At 38.3% G+C, this 20,337-nt stretch overlaps 2 protein-coding genes across 4 annotated transcripts; one reads left to right on the top strand and one right to left on the bottom strand.

The window, feature by feature from the left end:
• Positions 1-95: 95 nt before the first annotated feature.
• tbc1d8b (TBC1 domain family member 8B) lies at positions 96-11,379 on the top strand. Of its 2 annotated transcripts, XM_033978716.2 has the most exons (21): positions 96-366; positions 2,221-2,331; positions 2,806-2,924; positions 2,998-3,223; positions 3,381-3,621; positions 3,775-3,982; positions 4,054-4,221; positions 4,305-4,466; positions 5,551-5,701; positions 6,143-6,357; positions 6,620-6,737; positions 6,839-7,124; positions 7,331-7,460; positions 7,530-7,628; positions 7,709-7,777; positions 7,866-8,106; positions 8,174-8,239; positions 9,710-9,799; positions 9,930-9,977; positions 10,060-10,157; positions 10,570-11,379. In XM_033978716.2, exons 1-21 carry the CDS (start codon positions 240-242, stop codon positions 10,996-10,998), a joined length of 3,402 nt encoding a protein of 1,133 aa, XP_033834607.1. In that variant the 5' UTR covers positions 96-239; the 3' UTR covers positions 10,999-11,379. The 2 variants fall into 2 exon arrangements, with proteins under 2 accessions (XP_033834607.1, XP_033834606.1); XM_033978715.2 differs by lacking the exon at positions 9,710-9,799 and having other exon boundaries at positions 10,570-11,378.
• Positions 11,380-16,999: 5,620 nt separating this feature from the next.
• LOC117381716 (gap junction alpha-3 protein-like) lies at positions 17,000-19,118 on the bottom strand. 2 transcript variants are annotated; one of them, XM_033978720.2, is made up of 2 exons: positions 18,996-19,118; positions 17,000-18,304 (listed from the first exon to the last, which is right to left on the bottom strand). In XM_033978720.2, the coding sequence occupies exon 2, from the start codon at positions 18,253-18,255 to the stop codon at positions 17,179-17,181; it is 1,077 nt and encodes a 358-aa protein (XP_033834611.1). In that variant the 5' UTR covers positions 18,256-18,304; positions 18,996-19,118; the 3' UTR covers positions 17,000-17,178. The 2 variants fall into 2 exon arrangements, with proteins under 2 accessions (XP_033834611.1, XP_055082695.1); XM_055226720.1 differs by lacking the exon at positions 18,996-19,118 and adding an exon at positions 18,894-18,934.
• Between the last annotated feature and the right edge of the window lie 1,219 nt (positions 19,119-20,337).

The raw sequence follows: 20,337 nt of genomic DNA, 5'->3' as shown, positions 1-20,337 counted from the left end.
TGTAATAATATAAAAACTTTTTTTTTTCTGACTGACTGACATGAAATGACGTTTGCGCCGCCTTCTTGTTAGAAACTACAATCCCATCATGCCTTGCAACTTTGGCAGAATTTGTTGTCGACGTGGGAAGGGAGGGACTCGGACACAAACAAATGTCCGTAGATTTAATATTGGGCAACATTATAGCCAACTGTGACATGTCAGGAAGATTTTATAGACAACTCAATGACCTGTGAAACATGTGGCTCAAACCCGAAGAGATTTTGCTGAAAAATGCTTTCAAATTATGGGTCACCGAGAAGGATAACGAGTACTTCATTCTGCAGCGGAGGCGAGGGTATGGAGAAGGCGGCGGAGGGCTGACAGGTGAGATACTAATGTTGGCAATATGTTCTCATCTGCAGAGCTACACTATAGATATGTTTATAATAGATGACTTATATTATCTTCTATAGCGCCTATATTTCCTGTGCCATAGGCGTGTGCAGCCCACAGTCACAGTGCTCCATTACTCACCCTCACTGCAACAGGTCTGAGTCGAGCCTCCAAATCTCACTAGTACGAGAAGACAGCTGTAGTGTTATTATGGAACTGACAGTCAGTCTACAAAGGACCTGTGCCTTTAAGTATACGTGTCAGTTTATTGGCTTATGTGGTGTTATAAACGTGGTGGTGAGAGCTGACAATACACCCAACATTTGCACGTCCACACGTGCCTAGTTCAGAATTCACTTGTGCTCACTTCACTGCCTGAGTTAAACCTATATTTGCTTAAAAATATGTTGTAACTTTGAGTAGCACAAGATCAGTTAACAAAAATGACCCATCTTTTTGGGATCATGCCGTTTAACCTTTTGTCATGAGATTTCAATTCTCCAACACTCACTAAGTCAGAAGCAGTAGCACTGTTATCATGCCACCTCAGTGTGGTGATCCTAGTGACAACAACAGCGTTGCAAAATACTGTTACAACGTAGGCCTAATACAGATGAATATCGTGCAATGTGCATATAATGTTTATAAAATCTAAGTCCCTAGTCTTGATTTTTCAATGGCAGAGCTATACATAATTGGCAAAAGTGACCAACTCTGCTCAGAATCTTATGACACATAGGTCTACAATCATTTTACATGTCAGCTGCTAAAGTGGCTTAATTAACAGATCATTAATGAAAATGTAGAGGAACACAAAGATACTGGTGGGTGAGCAGGCATTTATAATAACAGTGGAGCTTAAATACTGCCTTATGATGTTGATGATGCATGTTGCACTTGAAGCTCACTCCATGTTAAGAGCTGTTTGTCTAAAGTATGCTCTATTTGTTTTCTCTTATTTTGTGTTATAGTTACTGTAGTCAAACCAGGGTAATGTCACCAGTATTTGACCCTTTAGCCACTTCTCTTAAGCTGTGTGTGCTGTGCTCCTACTGAACGTGTGGTTTCTCTGCACCCTGGTTAATTATTCATGGAGGACATGTCAGACAGTTGGATAGGTATTTTGTTCATTTCAGTGATTTGATTTACATTGTTGAAATGTGTCACTTACTTTTAATTATTGCAGTCATTACACAACAGGAGAGGGAGAAATCTTTATATGTATCAAGATTGTGTATGCAAGTATATATTTTTTTCATTATCTCATCCATTCCTTTATAATATTGGAGAGCATTGACATCAAATATATCTTTAAGCTCAAAGACTCATGGACCACTAAGTAACCTTTAGAAAAATATGTTACTTTTATGTCTCATTATCCATTCATTAATCCTTTACTACTTCGTTATAGAGACTTATTCAAGCCACTATTGTCATGAGCTGACTGCTGCGGACAATCACCAGTTAATTGCAGCGTTACTCTTGGAGACAGACACTGACAGGCAACTATCCAAACTCAGATTTAACCTGATGGAAAACACAATTTCTACTAAATTTCAACAAATCCTCTTTGCAGGATCAATTAGTAATGTATCTGTTGGTTGGATGTTCTATAGACATACATATATTACACTACCATCTGAAATATTGAGCATATATTTTTTGCTTTCATTTCAAAGTTGGATCCAGTGCTTTTAGCTTTAAAGTTGTAATCCCCCAAGAGAGTATTTTTATGGATTTCTTAAGGCTCACTAAGAGCAAGAACTCCTCTGAACTTCAAAGCTTCTTTCAGAGCAGCACATGCTTACTAATAAAGCATATTAATGAACTGCCTTTAACTTACAGGGCTCCTTGTGGGGACTTTGGACACGGTGTTGGACTCAACATCTAAAGTTGCCCCGTATCGCATTCTGCATCACACACCAGACTCCCAGATCTATTGGTCCATAGCATGTGGTAAGTTTTCATTAGTTTCTTTAGTAATTATTTGAATAATAATGTAGAGATATTGACAGATTGAATTTAAATGATTAAAATAATCTGCACCTCAGTGAGCTCATTATACCACACACCGCCTCCCGACTCCTCCTTCTACTGCCTCCACTAGCCCAGGACCAAACTCTCCACTATGGGAGACAGGGTATTTCAGACTGTCACTCCACACCTTTGGAATGTCCTCCCAGAGTCCCTGAGAGCACCACAAAGTGTGGAGGGCTTTAAAAAAGGACAAAAAATGACATTTTTATTCCAAAAGGCCTACTAGTTCTTTTTTATTACCATTTAAATATTTTCTATATGTCCTATGATCTTACACTGTTAACTATGTAATTGTTTTTAACTTTGACTTACTTTACCTGCTATAGCACTTCACATTTCAAGAAAATCTCAAAATGCAATGTAAATAAAATGTATTATTATTATTATTATTAGGGGTGACCAAAGAGGAAATCGTTCAACACTGGGAATGGCTACAGCAAAACATCATGAGGACACTGTCGGTTTTTGACTCAAGTGAAGACATCACCAGCTTTGTGCAGGGCAAGATTAGAGTAAGGGTTTAACTTTATGTGTACTTTAAAGCACATTCCCTGCTAAACTACCTGATGTTGTGTTTCGATGAAGGGTCTGATTGCTGAGGAGGGCAAATCGTCTCTGGTTCTTGAGGATGATCCAGAGAAGTTTCGAGAGGCTCTTTTGAGGTTTGAGAAGTGGTTTGAGTTGCCTCCAGAGGAAAAGTTGGTGACTTATTACTCATGCAGCAACTGGAAAGGCAAAGTGCCTTGCCAGGGCTGGCTCTACCTCAGCACCAACTTCCTCTGCTTCTATTCATACCTGCTGGGAGCAGAGGGTGAGTCAGCCTAGCCTTCAGTATGCTTTAGCTGACATTCATCATGAAATTGAAGGGTTTGAACAAACCAAAGGCTGCTTATTACTTGTTGAGAAAAGTGCATAATAATAGTGTTATGTTGTTTATATCCTTAATTAAACTTTCCATGTCCATGTAGTGAAGCTGGTCATTTCTTGGGATGAGATATGGCGGCTGGAGAAAACTTCAAATGTATTTCTGACCGAAAGTATCCATGTTTTGGCTCATGGTGAGGATCACTACTTCTCAATGCTGCTGCACCTCAATGAGACATTTGTAATCATGGAACAACTGGCAGACTACTCCATTAAGCGTTTGTTTGACAAAGAGGCTTTCCAAAAGGAGCCAATGCTCCACGACCCCCTGCAGATTACAAAGAGGTACAGTTTACCTCCCCATCTCATTTTTTTCCATAATCCTTGATACATTAAATGCAAGAACTAGAATATCTTTATAAATGTATATATTTATTTTCATATAAGTTTGTAACTTTGTCATAATTATTATTATATTGTATCGTCTATTTCTTTCAGAGGCCTAGAAGCACATGCAAAGAGTGAACAGTTTCGGACATTTTTTAGGCTTCCTAAAGAAGAAAACTTATTAGAAGTCCATGAAAGCTTTCTCTGGGTCCCCTTTAGCCATTTTAACACACTTGGCAAGATATGTCTTTCTGAAAACTACCTTTGTTTTGCCAGTCAGGATGGAAGCCAGTGCCATGTCATCATCCCAATGCGTGAGGTAATTTATTGTTATTATCTTTATGATGTCACTTCAAATTATCCAGAATAAAACCATAATTTTTTGTTCAGGTTGTTAATGTTGAGAAGTCAGACTCTGGCAGCAGGGCTTTGACTGTGTGTGTGCGCGGGAAGAGGGCATTGCGCTTCTCTGAGGTGCGCGACTACCAGCGCCTCGCCAACTCCATACGCAGCAGATGTGGGATTAGTGCCAGTCCTCTGCACTCCGCTTCATCTGAGGTAACTCCTAATGGCACCCCAATCTCATTACACATGTTTTAATTCAGCCATTTTTTATTTAATATGACTGCTCTTGATTTTAGGCCATCCGAGGTGAATGTCAGTCACTCATCAACCATTTTGAGGATAACCCAGAGGATGTTACCCTGATGGTGGGGCAGAAAGGCAGCGCCAAGGCCGTAAGCACTGAGGCCCTCATGACAGTGTTCCACCCACAAGACATGGAAAACCTTGATCCCAAAATGGTAGCTATCTATTATACAATGCTTGTCATGTCAGTTGATACATTTACTTGGCCAGAAAACATCAGACAACCCAATTGGTGTGTGTTTACATGTACAAAAGAAATGTGTTTGTTAATTTGTGGCTTCTTAAAGTAAATGCTATAATTGTAAAACAAAGTATAATGAATGTCAAAATAACTCTTTCAATCTTTAACATTTCTCTTGAATTTTTTTTTCATTAGTTTGCCCTGTTTTGCATAATTTTCCTTGTCAAAACCTGCACATGTGTGAACAATCAGAAAGAAATCATATTACTGACATCAGATAAAACTGTTTACACATTACAAGGTCACTGTCTATGCCCAAAAGTCACTGACAAAATTCATGACTGTTTTCTTTCTAAATATTTTAATTTTTTCAGACCATTTAGAACTACCCTTCCGACATTAATATGAGCAAATATAGCACAGAGGAAAGAACCCTCTTTGTACAGTGGTACTTTGAGTCACATGGGTCAAATTCAGAAACCCAGCGGTGTTACCGTCAACATTTTAATACCAGAGATGCCCCAAGCGTGAATGCCACTAAAGGAATAAGTGGTTTTCAAAGACAGGTTGCAGTATGGGATCTCCACAGACCTGACTAGTCCCGATTTCGTCCTGTGGGGCGATCTTAAAGAAAAGGTGTTTGTGAATAAACCTCAGACAATAAATAACTTAAAACATAATATCAAGGATCAAATAAGAGCCATAAGCCTGGAAATGCTTTGAAATATAAGTGTGTTGGATCGGGCTATTCAGTGCGGTACTGAAAATTGTGGACGCTTAAAAAACATTATTTTTAAAATTCGGTCATGTTTAAGTAGTGATAAGTGTAAATGAACAATTATAACTGTATATATTTCCAAAAATCTCTGAAGGTTCAGTTTACCTACTGCTAAAATTTGGTGAGTATAAATTAAGAATTATAGGAACTATTGAAGATTTAAACATGTCAGTGACTTTTTGTATTTCCATTATCAGATATCTCCAAAAATCAGTTAAGGATCAGGTTTTTTTAATGTTGTCTGTACTAACTGATCCATTATGTTCTATGTTTTGTATAGCTTAAAGAGAAGATGAAGGAACAATCTTGGAACATACACTTCTCTGAATATGGCCGTGGTACAAGTATGTTTTTCACAAAGAAGACTCGAGATCTGATAGTGCGTGGCGTCCCTGAAGCTCTGAGAGGAGAGCTGTGGATGCTTTTCTCAGGTATCTATTAAATTGTCATAAGCTCTTAATATATATCGACCTATTCTTCAATTTTTAGGGGTAAATGGAATACTAGCGGGGGATTATTATTATTTTTGTTCTTCAGCTTCAGTTTGAATAAATAACTTCAAAAATCTTTATAGGCTCAAACTAATGACTTGAGCATTTAATTCTGCTTAATTCTGCTTCTTAATTTATTACAACTCGTATTTTTAAACAATATTATACTATTTAGAATTTCTTTTTTAATATAAACTTTTGCTTTAGGGTTATTGTGTCAGTGGTATAAATTTGATTCAGTATTAGCGTTTATCGTCCATGTTTACTTCAGCAATATATCACACATCAAAATGTATTTCCATCATTTAAAATTTTAATTTTGTTGGCTACATCTTGGAGTATGAACAATGTAGCTCTGTCCATTTTGGATTTTCCCTGTAGGAGCTGTGAATGACATGGCTACTCACCCCGGGTATTACACTGAGCTGGTGGAGCAGTCTCTGGGCACAAGCACATTGGCCACAGATGAGATTGAGAGAGATCTGCACCGCTCTCTGCCGGAGCACCCGGCTTTTCAGAGCGACACTGGAATCTCAGCTCTGCGCAGAGTCCTCACTGCCTATGCCTACAGGAACCCCAAAATTGGCTACTGTCAGGTAACTATTCGTGGGTTAAAGTTTCCTTTAAGCTTATATGAAACATTTTGAGGACTTTTCTACCATTTAAAATAAATATTTAGTTTTAAATAGTTCCACTGCTATAACAATAAACTAATTTTGATTAGATAGGCAAGGAATAAATTGTTTTGTTTTTTTTAAATCTGCATATTTCTTATATCTTTGGTTTATTTGTTGTTTAAATTCACAACATAATTTAAGCATACAGAGTTGACAGTCATAAATGTATATGTCTTTTCAGGCTATGAACATTCTCACTTCAGTGCTGCTTCTTTATGCAAAAGAAGAAGAGGCTTTCTGGCTTTTAGTGGCTGTTTGTGAAAGGATGCTGCCTGATTATTTCAACCGCAGAATTATTGGTACGTAAACATTTACCAGTTTGTCACTAAACAATTAATTATTTAAAAAGGAGCCTTTTAAAAAGGAAAAAGAAATATTACTAAAACTGCCAAATGTCCAGGTGCGTTGGTTGACCAAGCAGTGTTTGAAGACCTGATTCGTGAGAACCTGCCACAGCTGGTTGAGCACATGACCGACCTGAGCTTCTTCTCGTCCGTGTCCCTGTCCTGGTTCCTCACACTCTTCATCAGCGTTCTGCCCATCGAGAGCGCAGTCAATGTGGTCGACTGCTTCTTCTATGATGGCATCAAAGCGATCCTGCAGCTCGGGTTGGCTGTGCTCGACTACAACATGGACGCCCTGATCAGCTGCCATGATGACGCAGAGGCTGTCACTATTCTCAATAGGTATGTGTTAATGAGCTACGACTGTCAATGAGTTTCAGAATGATTAAAAATTGGTGTGTTGCCGTAGCAGTGAACAATTTAAAACAAAATATTAAATCTTTTGAATGGTGAAAAGTCTTCAAAATGTTACATCTAACAGGATGCTAAAACACACAAATAGGAAAGAACTGTTAGTAAATGTATTTCTTGTGTCATTTCTTGTTTAGATTCTTTGATAGTGTGACTAACAAGGACAGTCCATTGCCCCCAACTGTTCAGCAGGCTTCATTGGGGACCAATGACAAGGCATCTCATTTTGGTGTGGATATCAGCGAATTGATCCGGGAAGCCTATGAGGTATGGAGTCCTATAGATCAGAGTTTATCCACTTAATCCAACAGTGATTTATTAACCTTTTGATTGTAGAAATATGGACATCTCCGTTCTGAAGAAGTTGAAAGCTCTAGGAAAAGAAATAAACTTTATGTCATACAGACATTGGAGGATACAACCAAGCAGAATGTTGTAAGTTAGTCAAGAGGATAAAATATACAGTGATGCACAGTTGTATTGTTGTATTATTATGTACATCTCCACCTTTTTAGATTCGGGTGGTATCGCAGGAGGTCAGATTTACTGCCTCTCAGCTTGATGAACTTTATTATTTATTTAAAGTAAGGCATTTTTTTCTGTTAAAATGTAATTCTGCTATCGACAAATATTGAAAACAGTAACAGAAAACATTTAGTATTTTTGTTTCAGAGGCAGCACTTCCTGAGCTGTTACTGGACCATGAACAGTCCAGCCCTGCTCCACCATGACCCGAGCCTGGCCTATCTGGAGCAGTATCAGCTGGGTTTCCAGCAGTTTAGCACACTCTTCTTCCTTCTGGAGCCATGGGCTTTTTGCCCAGTTAAAAGCACTCTGTCCCTGTGGGTCTTCCGCCTCATCGACGAGAATCAAGATGGCCTCATTAACTTTAAAGAGTTCTGCTGTGCCCTTGGTATGTGAGTAAATATATTACGCAATGTGACTCCTAATATTTCCTCAACGCTGCATTTCACCTGCAGATACATTGTACGGTGGATCCTTCACAAACAAGCTGAAGTTTCTATTCAAGCTGCATCTCCCTCCAGGTGAACATATTATACATTGTCTTAAATGTTCTCTTGTTGAACTGAAAAAGTGATCTTTTGACTTTGTCCCTTTTCATTGACTAAGTACCTGCGATAATGGTTGGCTTTAAAGTGTTCAAAGTTCAAATGCAACAGCTATTTGTAAACAACTTCATTGGGCATTTCAGAAATCTGTCCTAGCCAAAATAACAGACATAACAATTACACAGAGGAGTAATGAGTAATATCTCACATGAAGCTTGTTTACATCCCTCTGTGGAGCAGCTGACAATGCAGAAATAGTTCTTTCAGTGGACATTTCTGTAGTTCTCAGTCATATGAGCACATTCCCCCAGAAAAGAAACTGTCCTTGAATATGTGCTTCATTTTGCGTCATTAGGCGCTGGCTGCTTGAAGGCAGAGTAAGAATAGCCAGTGTGTGGTGTGAAAGGACTTTGCCATGGCAACGATGGGTGTGAGGGGCCGGGAGTACAGTCTATAGTAGAGTAGTGTCTCTGGGATCTGCCAAGAGGAAGTGTGTGAATTACAGCTGACAGTTTAGAGTCAGGGATAAAGAAGGCAGCAGAACATGACTCATAGAACATAATTTATGGCTTGAGAGGAGTTCACATTGCTTCAGCACCAAGGACAGGTCCTGCCCCTGTGTCCCAGATCAAATAACATGTCCACAGTTCATTGATCATTGCATTAAAACACAAGGAAACGGGCTGCAGCTGATTGCTAACTGACATTGCTGAACAGACTACAGACGACTAATGTAGGACTTCTGCTGGGAAGTGACTTGAACACAATGTGCACACTCTTCACTTCATGACTCATCTACATAACTGAAGGAAGCATGTAAAAACACTATATTTGGAACTAAATATAACATGATGGAAGCGTTAAGCACTGACTGTAGTATTTAAATGCCCAGATATAAAAGTTTTACATTCAACAAATAGCTGCATAATACTGAAATAAAACTGATATCAAGGGTTTAGGCTGACTTTTCACACTTTTCAATAATCAACAACAAATGACACAGTCGTTAGTTATGCTCCATAAATATGGTAATTTGGTGTGACGGTTGAGTGCGTCCCCTGCTGATTAAAAGCATTTGCAGTAAATGTCATCTCCATCATCTTTGTCAGACATGCATTTATATTAACAGTTTGCAAAAAGAAACAAACAGGTGAAATAAGCATTGAATGCACTGACAACAAAAAACTGTAATCCAACCATGAAAACCTCCATGCATGTACACGTGTGATATGCTCTTGTTGCACACATGCAGCATACCAAAGTGTGAATTTAAATGTGTTAATTTAACAAATATATTAAATGTAATCTTAACTCAACCCGAACATTTGTCCAGGCATGTTGACTCAGCACTTTTTCAAATATGACATGCACACCACACTTATTGGTCCTAATCTTTTCTTGCTGTACTACTAATCTCCTTTATTCTTTCCTTTCCCTTATGAACAGCTTACACAGGAAGCCCTTTGCACGCACAGAAACAAAGAATGCATCACTTCTCTCTCTCTGAAGACTCTCCTCATAGGAATATACACACTGGTTAGCCTCTTTACTCTTTCCTCCTCTTTCTAAATGTGTGCTACCTTTTTTCTCACTTAAAGACAGCCTCTGTACATATCACAACATTTGCCCATTTGATTCTTATGCGTTTAATGTACTTTTATTTTAGCTTTTGAACTTCCTGAAGATGGTGTGATTAAGAAAAGCCCTGAAAGAGGTAATATCACAACTGTTCTTGTAATTATTAGGAATGTTATATTATTCATAAAGTTTACATTTGTGTATAACTACGGTAACAGGTCGAGGAAAAGTGGACCTGCAGGCTTATTTGAAACAATGGCAAAATGAAATACTCAAGAAAGAAGAAACAATTAAAGATCTGCCAAGGATCAACCAGGTAAATCAGGCAACATCCAGAACATGAAGTTGTGGAGTTTGACAATAAATGCCAACTACCAATACAGCCAATACCATACATTAAACATTGCAGCCTTTTTCCATACCGAGAGCTCATATGTTCTTATCTGAAGGTTAATTACTACACCTGTTAGTCTAATTGTTCCCCCTAGATGGTGTTTTTTGTTCAACTGTTGACCTTAAAGCTCAGATATTAACATCGATCTGAATAGTTTTAGTCTTAGTTTCTGTATCAACAGTGGAAGTGTAAATTTTTTTTTGCTTTGTTGTTTTGTTTGTTTGTTGTTGTTTTTTTTATTATCATTGTGGTATCGAGTGTTTCCCTTTATGACAACACTACTTAAAGCCTATGCATGTTTGTGCTAATAATGTACATTTTTGTTTTTTCTCAGGCTCAATTCATCCAGTTCTCCAAGACGCTGTACAATATTTTTCACGGCGACCCAGAGGAGGAGTCCTTGTACCGTGCTGTAGCTCACGTAACCAGTCTCCTGTTGAGGATGGAGGAAGTCGGACGTAAACTACAGGAGCCCACCAGCCCCCCACCCTCCTCCAAAGCTGCCCCTACCTCCACAGAGGCCTCTCCTGCTGACGACAACACCACCTCCCCTGACAGTACAGACACTAGCAGCTCTCATACTAGCCAGGACACACCAGGCTCTGAGCAGTCTGAAGTGGAGTGGTCCTTTTCATTTGAGCAGGTCATAGCGTCACTGTTAAATGAGCCCGCCATTGTCAGCTTCTTCGAAAGGCATGTGGACATTAACATAAAACTGGGACAGGCCAAAGCTGCTCAGCTGAAGCTGAAGATTCAAAAATGACAGCTGCATGAATTTACTTTATAATTTCTTGAGGCAGATTGTTGTCATTTAAATATTTTAAAGGGGCCGTGTAATATCCAAATGTGGGTTGCACTTTGTAAGTGTTGAATTTGGATCAGCTGGACTGCATTGCTGTGGTGATGTGAGGTTACATACGTCATTCATTGACCAACTGTGCATTTCCACTGTCATTGCTGATAATTTTGTCTCTTTATTTTTGCACAACATTTCGGATGCATTTATAATCCTGCTGATAAGTTTCAATTTCTTCAAGCAGGCTCTATATCAAAATAAGAGTATAGTTTTGTATTGTGTAATAAACATACAGTTTATTTGTCTGCATTTAAACACACAAGAAAATAATTCCATAGGAGTCTCTAAAGACATCCTTCATTTGTTCTTAGATCGATTGAGGCTGCTGTAAACATAGTGTACATGCGACTATGTTTTGGCTGTGTTATAAAACCAGCTATTCATTCAGACTAAAGTATAAGCAGAGCGGAAACTTGCCATTGATATAGTTCAGAAATATTATATATAATCTCAATATATCAAATGACTGATACTCAACAAGTGTAAGAGAAGGCAAAAAGCACTGACTTTGGTGCAACATTTGCAATAACATAAGGGAGAATGCCATACTGCCACATTTGTTAGTCTTTAAAATTGTAAAATGCAAACATGTATCTATATTTGTGCTTTATATGCTTGTCAGTAGAGTTCAAACTATCCATGTGCGTTATATTAGCTCTCTGATGTAACCGGTTAAGTGCTGTTTGCTTTTGTCTGTCATATATGAAATACTGTAGTGACAGTACTGTATTGTACACGTGTCTTAAAGGCCAGTTTAGTATATATATATATATATATATGTAGATGTTAAGGTTTAAATATACATTTCTATAATTATAATTATTTAGAATAATTATTATTAAGTTGACATAGTTCATACAACTTGAATGACATGCTTATTGAAATCTCAGGGTATGATTTGTGTAAAATAAAAGGATAAAGGGATATTTTCGGACCTAGAACATGTCCAGTAGATAGCCGAGTTTTAAATGGCTAATGTTTGGTCAGCAACCCTAATTACAGAAAATGTGTAGCATAGTAAATGTCACCTTGCCTTTACAGAACTGCTTGCTTCTAAACGCCAAACTGATTTCCACTTTATTTCTACATTTTGCTTCTGTGTTGTTAGTAAGTACGTATGATGCCTCTTGAAGAGACTCAAGAGGGATTTAATTGAGAGAAGTCCTGCCCAGTACAGCTGCAGTTTACAGAGCATTGTATTTCTACTTAAGAATCTTGTATAGTGCAAGTCAAGTATCTTTTTTCTATTGTTTATTGCTGCTGTATTCCCTTATCTTACTTCAATTGTACTAATTCATTCTAGATTTTTATTTGAGGCACACACACACACAAAACTAAATGTTTGGTAGCCTTCCTGCCCAAAATAATATAAAATATATTTTATATATATTCATATGTCACTTTGGTTTCATATACGACAGCAAAAAATTGTTTCTGTCATATGAGTCCAAAGCTACATATGAGACATAAACTAAACTAAGCCATAAGGACAAAAAGCTGCAGCATTTCAACAAAGGGAACCTCATCCACTGTTTTATTGCATACAGTATAAGGTATGCACTATATCAGACATGTGTATCTATATAACTAATCCACTAAGACTGTTACTCGTCATACTTCAAATTCTGTCATAACTCTGTCAAATCATTCTTGAAGAATATATTGTATGTTTTATTTTAGTTGTTGCATGTTATTCTTATAGTTTTGATGTAATCTTTTTTGTTTCAAATGAGTTCCAAAGTTAAGTGAGACAATAGTAATTTCCCTTCGATTTCCACAGTGCTTCATTTTTGGCATATTTTAGACATTTTGTTTTTCAACTCGAAGGTTTTAAAATGTTACTGTATCCTGTTTATGAAAGGACAGATTAAAGGACATTAAAGCGGTGCAGAAAAAGACAGTTGGAAATTCTCCTGGCATGCGGTCAGTTTTGCCATTAAGCATGAGTGCGTACTGTGGGCATGGACAATGTTCTGGTGGTGCATTAGTGTATTATTAATCAAGTCTTTTATATGTGCAATTTTGTCTACAGCTTTCACAATCTGTAGCTTCAGAGTGAAATCTTAGTTGGCAGTTTTCTTCTTCATTGTGCCTGATTCTTGATTTTATTCTGTAAGTGTATCAAAATAAAACATTTATGGATCACTGATGCAGTTTATGTTGCAATATAAGTAACTGGTGAGGGGCATTGTTCCTGAGTCTTTTATTATTTTTATGTTTTTATTTTCCCAAAAATAATTACATTTTTGTCCCCCTGAACAAGAACAAAGAACAACATTCTTGAAAAGTCTCACATGGAGGATCGACCAGCTTTGCAAAAAATGTGATCGAATGGTCAACGATGCTTGACGCGAACCAACACAACGACCACAAACTGGACCCCAATGGGAGTGAGAAAAGGCAGATTTTGAAGTAGTTTGTTTTTTGGGTTTTTTGTTTTGTTTTTTGGGGGGTTTTTTTTGGTTAATATGATTTATTTATTTATTTATTTATTGTCCAAATGAGGTCACACTCCACATGCCTCATATAGAGATGTGGATAACAAATAGTTATCCATTTAAAAAATATTCATGTTTTTTGTGAAGCATGACAACATAATCAAAAAATACAGGGTACAAGGTGTCCATAAAGTCTCTTTACATTTTTTTTTTATATATAATTACAAAAGCAACTGATCAGATACATTAATTAGATTAGGTTTATTGTACTCCGTGGTTCTAAAAGTTTTGTTTTTTTTGTTTTTTTTATCACATTGCAGTTTTGCATGTCAGGCATCTTGTTGATTAAAGAGGCATCCTTCTGAATGAACCCCTAAGAAATGGCTCCTCAAGAGAAGGCACAAAGTCTATGGGGCTATGTTAAAGATATCGTGTATCAAACAAAGATACAGGATATTACTGAAATAAATCAAAAGATATCAGATGAGATTGCAGCCATTGATGAGGCTCTGCTACAGTGAATGTGGCAGAAATTCAGTATCTTCTTAATATTAAGATATCTTATCATTTACCTTTGTAATAAATGTTTTAAATTGTAAAAAGACTTTATGGACACCCTGTATTTCCTATTTCTTTAATAGCTGCTCACTGCCACATGCATCAGCCTGCAGAGCTAAAATTTTAGACAACAAAATTAAAGCCTGAATAGAGCAGAGTAATGAGCACATATCCGTGATGACTATAGTGCTCCCTACAATTTAAAATTATCCAATTATCACAAACTGTTTTTACCATAACATGCACAAAAGTAAATTGGACCAACATCATATTCTTTATCGTTTGGACTGTGGGAACCTAAACATTTCATATTTGACTTTCCCAATCTAGTAAGTAATTGAGTAATTGACACAAACATTATTTAGGTCACTCCACTCAAAAAAGTCAGTTACGCTATAACTTTATGATGTACAAGGTTGTTGGTTCAAAGTCATGGACCACACCAGTATAATGAGCCTTATGTATGTAATTGTCATTTCTATGAATCATAGAAGCAAATGCAAAGTGATTGAAAATTGACACAGACATTATTTAGGTAACTCCAGTAAAAAAAAAAAAAAAAAATCGGAATCTGATGTATTTTCATGTGATCTTGTGACATGGAATGGGTTTTTGCAGGTTGATGTTGTAGAGCATTAAAAGTAGGTTACACAACATAACATGTGTGTGGCCCTAAATATACAATCAGGGGTCACCTGTCATTTCTCTTGATGATGATTTCTTAATTTTTTGTTAATATTCCTTAAGTAAAGAGATCACTTTTACACTAGGTTTATTGGTGATATAGACTAATAATGCACATGATGTGCAGGATAAACGCTCTGTTCACTGCAGTGACCTGTAAACACGGGGCTGACCAGTCACTTACTGAACACACTAAGCCACAGAAATATCCGGAATACCTCCAGCGGCTCTAAACCCGCGCGCTTTGACTCACCCTCTCCAAAGTGTGCGCCCTGTCCGGCTGATTTATGGGCAGCACAGTCTAGGGCTCTGTGAAAGATGCATTCGGGTACAGCACCTAAACTATTTTGGCTCAGCGATTTGGTTACGCCTGCAGTAACGCGAGGGTTCGTGACCTTTAACCCGTCACCTGTTTTTGGTTCATTTTGCAGCCTTGTCCTGTCAGCGGCGGGGGACAGGACGGCCCAGGACGTATGGGGGTCCGGGACCAGGTCAGTGCAGGGGAGTCACTGTCAGACATGGAACCAAGAATATTTACTCAACTGTAAAATGACGGATGGGCTACATGGATGGGCTAAGGATAAGTATGGAGTAGCCTAATATTATTTGTCTTATTAAAGTGTAGTAAATATGGGCATAGTAGCCTATCTCTACACAGCAAATTAGTTTGACCAGGTGCACTAATTTTAACCAATCATTTGCCATTTCCAACTTCTAGCCTCCTGTCATCATAATCAAGACCATAACCAAGAGTTTAGGTTATTGTCTGTATCCCCTACCCCCATTCAGTCATGAATGATAGCCCTCTCAAGTCTACATGAGTAATACACTGCATGGCCAAAAAAAAAAGATCACACACTCTAATATTTAATTGAGCGCCTTTAGCTTTCTTTACGGCACACATTCACTGTGGCATTGGTTGGATAAGCTTCTGTAATGTCACAAGATTTATTTCCATCCAGTGTTGCATTCATTTTTCACCAAGATGTTGCACTGATGATGGTCGAGTCTGACCGCTGCACAAAGCCTTCTCCAGCACATCCCAAAGATTCTCAATCGGGTTAAGGTCTGGACTCTGTGGTGGACAATCCATGTGTGAAAATGATGTCTCATGCTCCTGAACCACTCTGTCACAATTTGTGCCCGATGAATCCTGGCATTGTCATCCTGGAATATGCCCGTGCCATCAGGGAAGAAAAAATCCATTGATGAAATAACCTGGTCATTCAGTATATTCAGGTGTCAGCTGACCTCATTCTTTGAGCACAGACTGTTGCTGAACCTAGACCTGACGAACTGGAGGAGGCTCGTACCTATTTTCTTAGTTAAATCCAGATGGTGATTTCTTCTAGTCCTGGTTTATTTCTGGTCTAGTTCAGGATTAATTCCGAAATTAGCCCCAGTTTAGGTTTTGATGTGTTCTTAAGTGTGAATACCCTGTTACATGCATCTGAATAAAACAATTAGCATGTGCACCCTTGTGTGTACCTTTAAACTAGCAAACTACTTCTGAAGAGAAATGTTTTGTTTTTTAATCTCATTCTTTCTGCAGAGGAGGTCATGGGATAGATCTTTGCCTTTGGAGTTGGGATGTAGCTTCTTCCTGCATTGCTGAGATCACACTGGTATCGTCCAGCCATTCAACATCATCAGGCAAATTCTAAGTGAAGTAAGTTTTACCTTAATACACTAATCACAGAAAACAAAGTGTTGTGTTACCATAATTAATTGGTAAAGAACAGTAACTTAATAGTATAGTCATTTTATTTAAACAGCAAATAAACATCTTAAGAAATATTAAAATGTATAGCTTTAAAGCAATATTTAAGTAAGTTTATTTCAAGTAGGTCTAAATAAATAAATAAAAAATATATTACCTGACATTTCTGTCCAACAGCAAAAAAGACAAAGATACATCAATTTTATCCCATAAATCTGCTATATTTTTTTCAAACTTAAAAGCAACTATTCACATTCTTTTAAATCATATTATATTGAAAAAACTCTTGTAAACAAAAAAACATTCTCTAGTCATTTATGACATTCAAGTTGATCAAAAGTTTTTAAACAGTTGGCTCTTGCCATTTCAGTGCAGTTTAGGTCAAAGTAACAAGTAAGAGGTAACACTTTTAATAACCTCAACAAAGCATGAGCAAAAACTTAACTTATAATACTGAACTATTTTATTAAAACTTATTAGTGTAATGAAATTATTCAGAATTGGTAACTAATTAATTAATGCTCTAATCCTAACCCCTTAATTAAGTAGTTACTTCGCCTGAAAAATTCTTAACAAAACAATTTGTTTATAATGAATTTAGTCTTTGTTCATGTTTTCTTAAGGCGTATTAAGGTGTTGTTATTATAAAGTGGTACCATGACAGCAGCAAAGTTTGTCGTTAAGTCCTCAGATCTGCAGGTCATCCATCCTGCTCTTGGTGGTGCTGGGCTTGCTAGACACACTGTTTCTCCTCTGTTGTTCTAGTAGCAATAACTCTAAACCTGCGTTCGATGGTTTCCTCTCGTATCTTTCGTATCTGTCATCTTCAGTTTTCCCTCTCTTCTCTACTGCCAGATTGTCTCTGTTTTGTTTGTAGACTGCCTTGCCGTTGTATGGGCTGTAAGCAGCAGAAGGCTCTTGTAGGCTGTACTTGGGCTCTGGGGCAAAGGGTTCAGGCGCAGTGTGGCCTCCGTAGTAGTTATATCCGTGCACATAAGGAATTACACTGTCACTCAGGGGCTTGGCTGCCTCGAGCCGGGCCTTGTTGCGTCTGTAGCGGAGGCCCTGATGACATTTAGTGAAGCCGAGGTGATACATTTCCACCAGATTGAGCAGCAAAGAGATACAGGCCACTGCCAGCATAAAGAGGATGAAGACCGTCTTTTCAGTGGGTCGAGAGATGTAGCAGTTCACTACATTGGGACATGGCCAGCGGTCACAAGTGTACATGGGCTTTAACTGAAACCCATACAAAAAATACTGAGCTATAATAAATGCCACTTCAAACAAGGTTTTGAAAATAATATTGAAGACATAGGTCCGGAGTAATGCACCCTGCAAGCGCACATGGCCCTGGTTGTCTTTGATTGAGGCCTTTTTGGCTTTTATGTCCATTAATTGCTGCTGTTTCTCACTCTGCAGTGCAAGCTCTTTCTCCTTTTGTTTTTCCTTTTCCTCCATGCGCACGAGATGCAAGATGTGGCCCAGGTAAATCAGTGTGGGAGTGGACACAAAGATGATCTGCATGACCCAGAAGCGGATGTGCGAGATGGGGAAAGTTTTGTCGTAGCAGACATTCTGACAACCGGGCTGTTTGGTGTCACAGGTGAATCCAGACTGCTCATCGCCCCACACCTTCTCTGCTGCTGCGCCCAGAACCATGATCCGGAAGATAAACAGCACCGTCAGCCACACTTTCCCCACCACAGTGGAGTGCTCCTGGGCACTCTCGAGCAGCTTCCCCAAGGAGTTCCAGTCCGCCATACTGCCTCAAATAACCACACAAGTTTATCGGGAAAACCAGAACAGGCGTCTGTGGAGACACAAACAATTAAGAGATGAATGATTATCTTTTAGAAGAAGACATTCTCTTTTTGACTGATATTTAAAAACTCAAACAAGGCTATAAATTAAACAGAAAACTGTTATTACACTTTAAACAACCAAAACGTTTCCAAAAAAATCTATTATGTTATCTTCCAGACAAGCCTAATTAAAGCTGCCATACTTCCCAAAGCCCATCTCAATCAGTAAATAATCATGAATCCACTGTTTGTGCTCTGAGAGGTTGTGACCTATCCACTGTTGACTGATAAAAAGGCCCAGGACACAGATTGCTGTGTGAGAGAAAGCCCTGCAGCATGCTGGGGAGCCTCTATGGATCTTGTGACACATTACCCAGTACTGCATGTAACACTGACTCTATTTAGGTTTCTAGTTTAAAATATTCAGCCATATTCATTACTGCATGCCAGATCGTACCTTTAAAAATAGTGGAGCTTGTTTTAAAAAAGGTAAAGTGAAGGAACAACTGTTTCATACAGGGCCCAAGATTTGAAAAGTGACACAAATTCTGGATAAGTAATATCTCATGTTGTGTGTGTTTTCATATGAAAACATACCTGCGAATGTTCATATCCTGAAAAAGCCGCTTCACTTTCCCCCTCTTTACAGGGAGGACAAATGTCCAAAGCAAAAAGTATTAAAAAAATGTAAGATCATACCTGTTGAGTAGTTTAGAGTACTAAAATTAAAAGTTCCTTTGAGACGAGTCCAGGACACCGCTGAAAAAGTTCCCTCCTGAACAAAATTATAAAGCCCAGTACCCGAGAGGTGTAACTTGTGGCTGAGTGGCAGCTGGAGTGTCCAATCAGTTCACAGAGCAGTCTCATAAGTCAGCAAGCTTTAAATAGAGTTGATGTTGGGAGGAGTGGCACTGTTGTCTCTGTTGTGGTCTCTGAGCTTTACCCCAAAATACTCTCTGTGTCAAGATTTCATGTACATTATGTTTACTACAGTTGCATAAAACATTTTCACCCATTTTTCGTTTTCTTCATTCTTTATATTATTACACAGTCTTGGGACACACTAGGTAATTGAAGTAATTAATCTGAATAAATCTGAATACTTTTGGAAGAAATCAGAATAATGAAAGCATTTCAAAATAAAAGACACACATCATACTTTTTAAATTCAAATTGTAATGCATTATAGTTGATAGTGTTTTTAAGCTTTAGATTCCTGTGATGACTAATGACTTCTACAACATGTTTTCATAATTGTTTCAACCCATTACAGTTGATGGATCTGAGGCAATAAAACATCTTTATATGTAAATGATATGAGTTTCTCTTATCCAACTTCTCTTATTACTAGTATTAGTAGTATTGATGTGTTAGAGTCATGGTTAGTGGCCTCATGCTTTCACACAGCATGTTCAGCTGTCCGATGGGTCACTATTGTCACCTCACATTGACCCTTACATGGAGAGGCTATTGATAAACTATGCACTTTGGCCTGGAAAGGAGGACTTAATAACCGTGCCTGAGACATTTGTGCACAGGTGGCTGATCGGCTCCATGGACCACCGTGGACCACCGTGGACCACCGTGGACCACCGTGGACCACCGTGGACCACCGTGGACCACCGTGGACCACCGTGGACCACCGTGGACCACCATGGACCACAGCTAAAGATGGCAGTGCTGCCACTGTGTGATGTGTCGTTTCATCACGTTTCCCGTGTGTGTTCAGGCCTCTGCTGACAGCTGAGAAGAATCACATGCAGGCTCCGGCACGACTGTGGCTTAAATTGTTTGGATGCAGAACTGCTGCTCCACTGATTTACTAAATGTCAGGTCAGCAGATTAATTGCTTGGGCAGGTGTCTTCAGGACTTTGTATTGTATTATAACTTCTGCCTTGATTGAAGTAAACTAGGAATAGTTTGGAAATATTGAAAATAACAAACATTTGAAAGTTAATACATTAGCATACAAATTAAAATATACATTTAGATAATAGGTGCAAAATGTTGCAGCAAAGCTTATCTGAAAATTAATCCAAT

The sequence above is a fragment of the Periophthalmus magnuspinnatus genome, chromosome 14, assembly GCF_009829125.3.
Source record: "Periophthalmus magnuspinnatus isolate fPerMag1 chromosome 14, fPerMag1.2.pri, whole genome shotgun sequence".
Classification (NCBI taxonomy): Eukaryota; Metazoa; Chordata; class Actinopteri; order Gobiiformes; family Gobiidae; genus Periophthalmus; species Periophthalmus magnuspinnatus.
The sequence above is the reverse complement of the archived record's forward strand: the minus strand, read 5'-3'. Positions and strand labels throughout refer to the sequence as shown.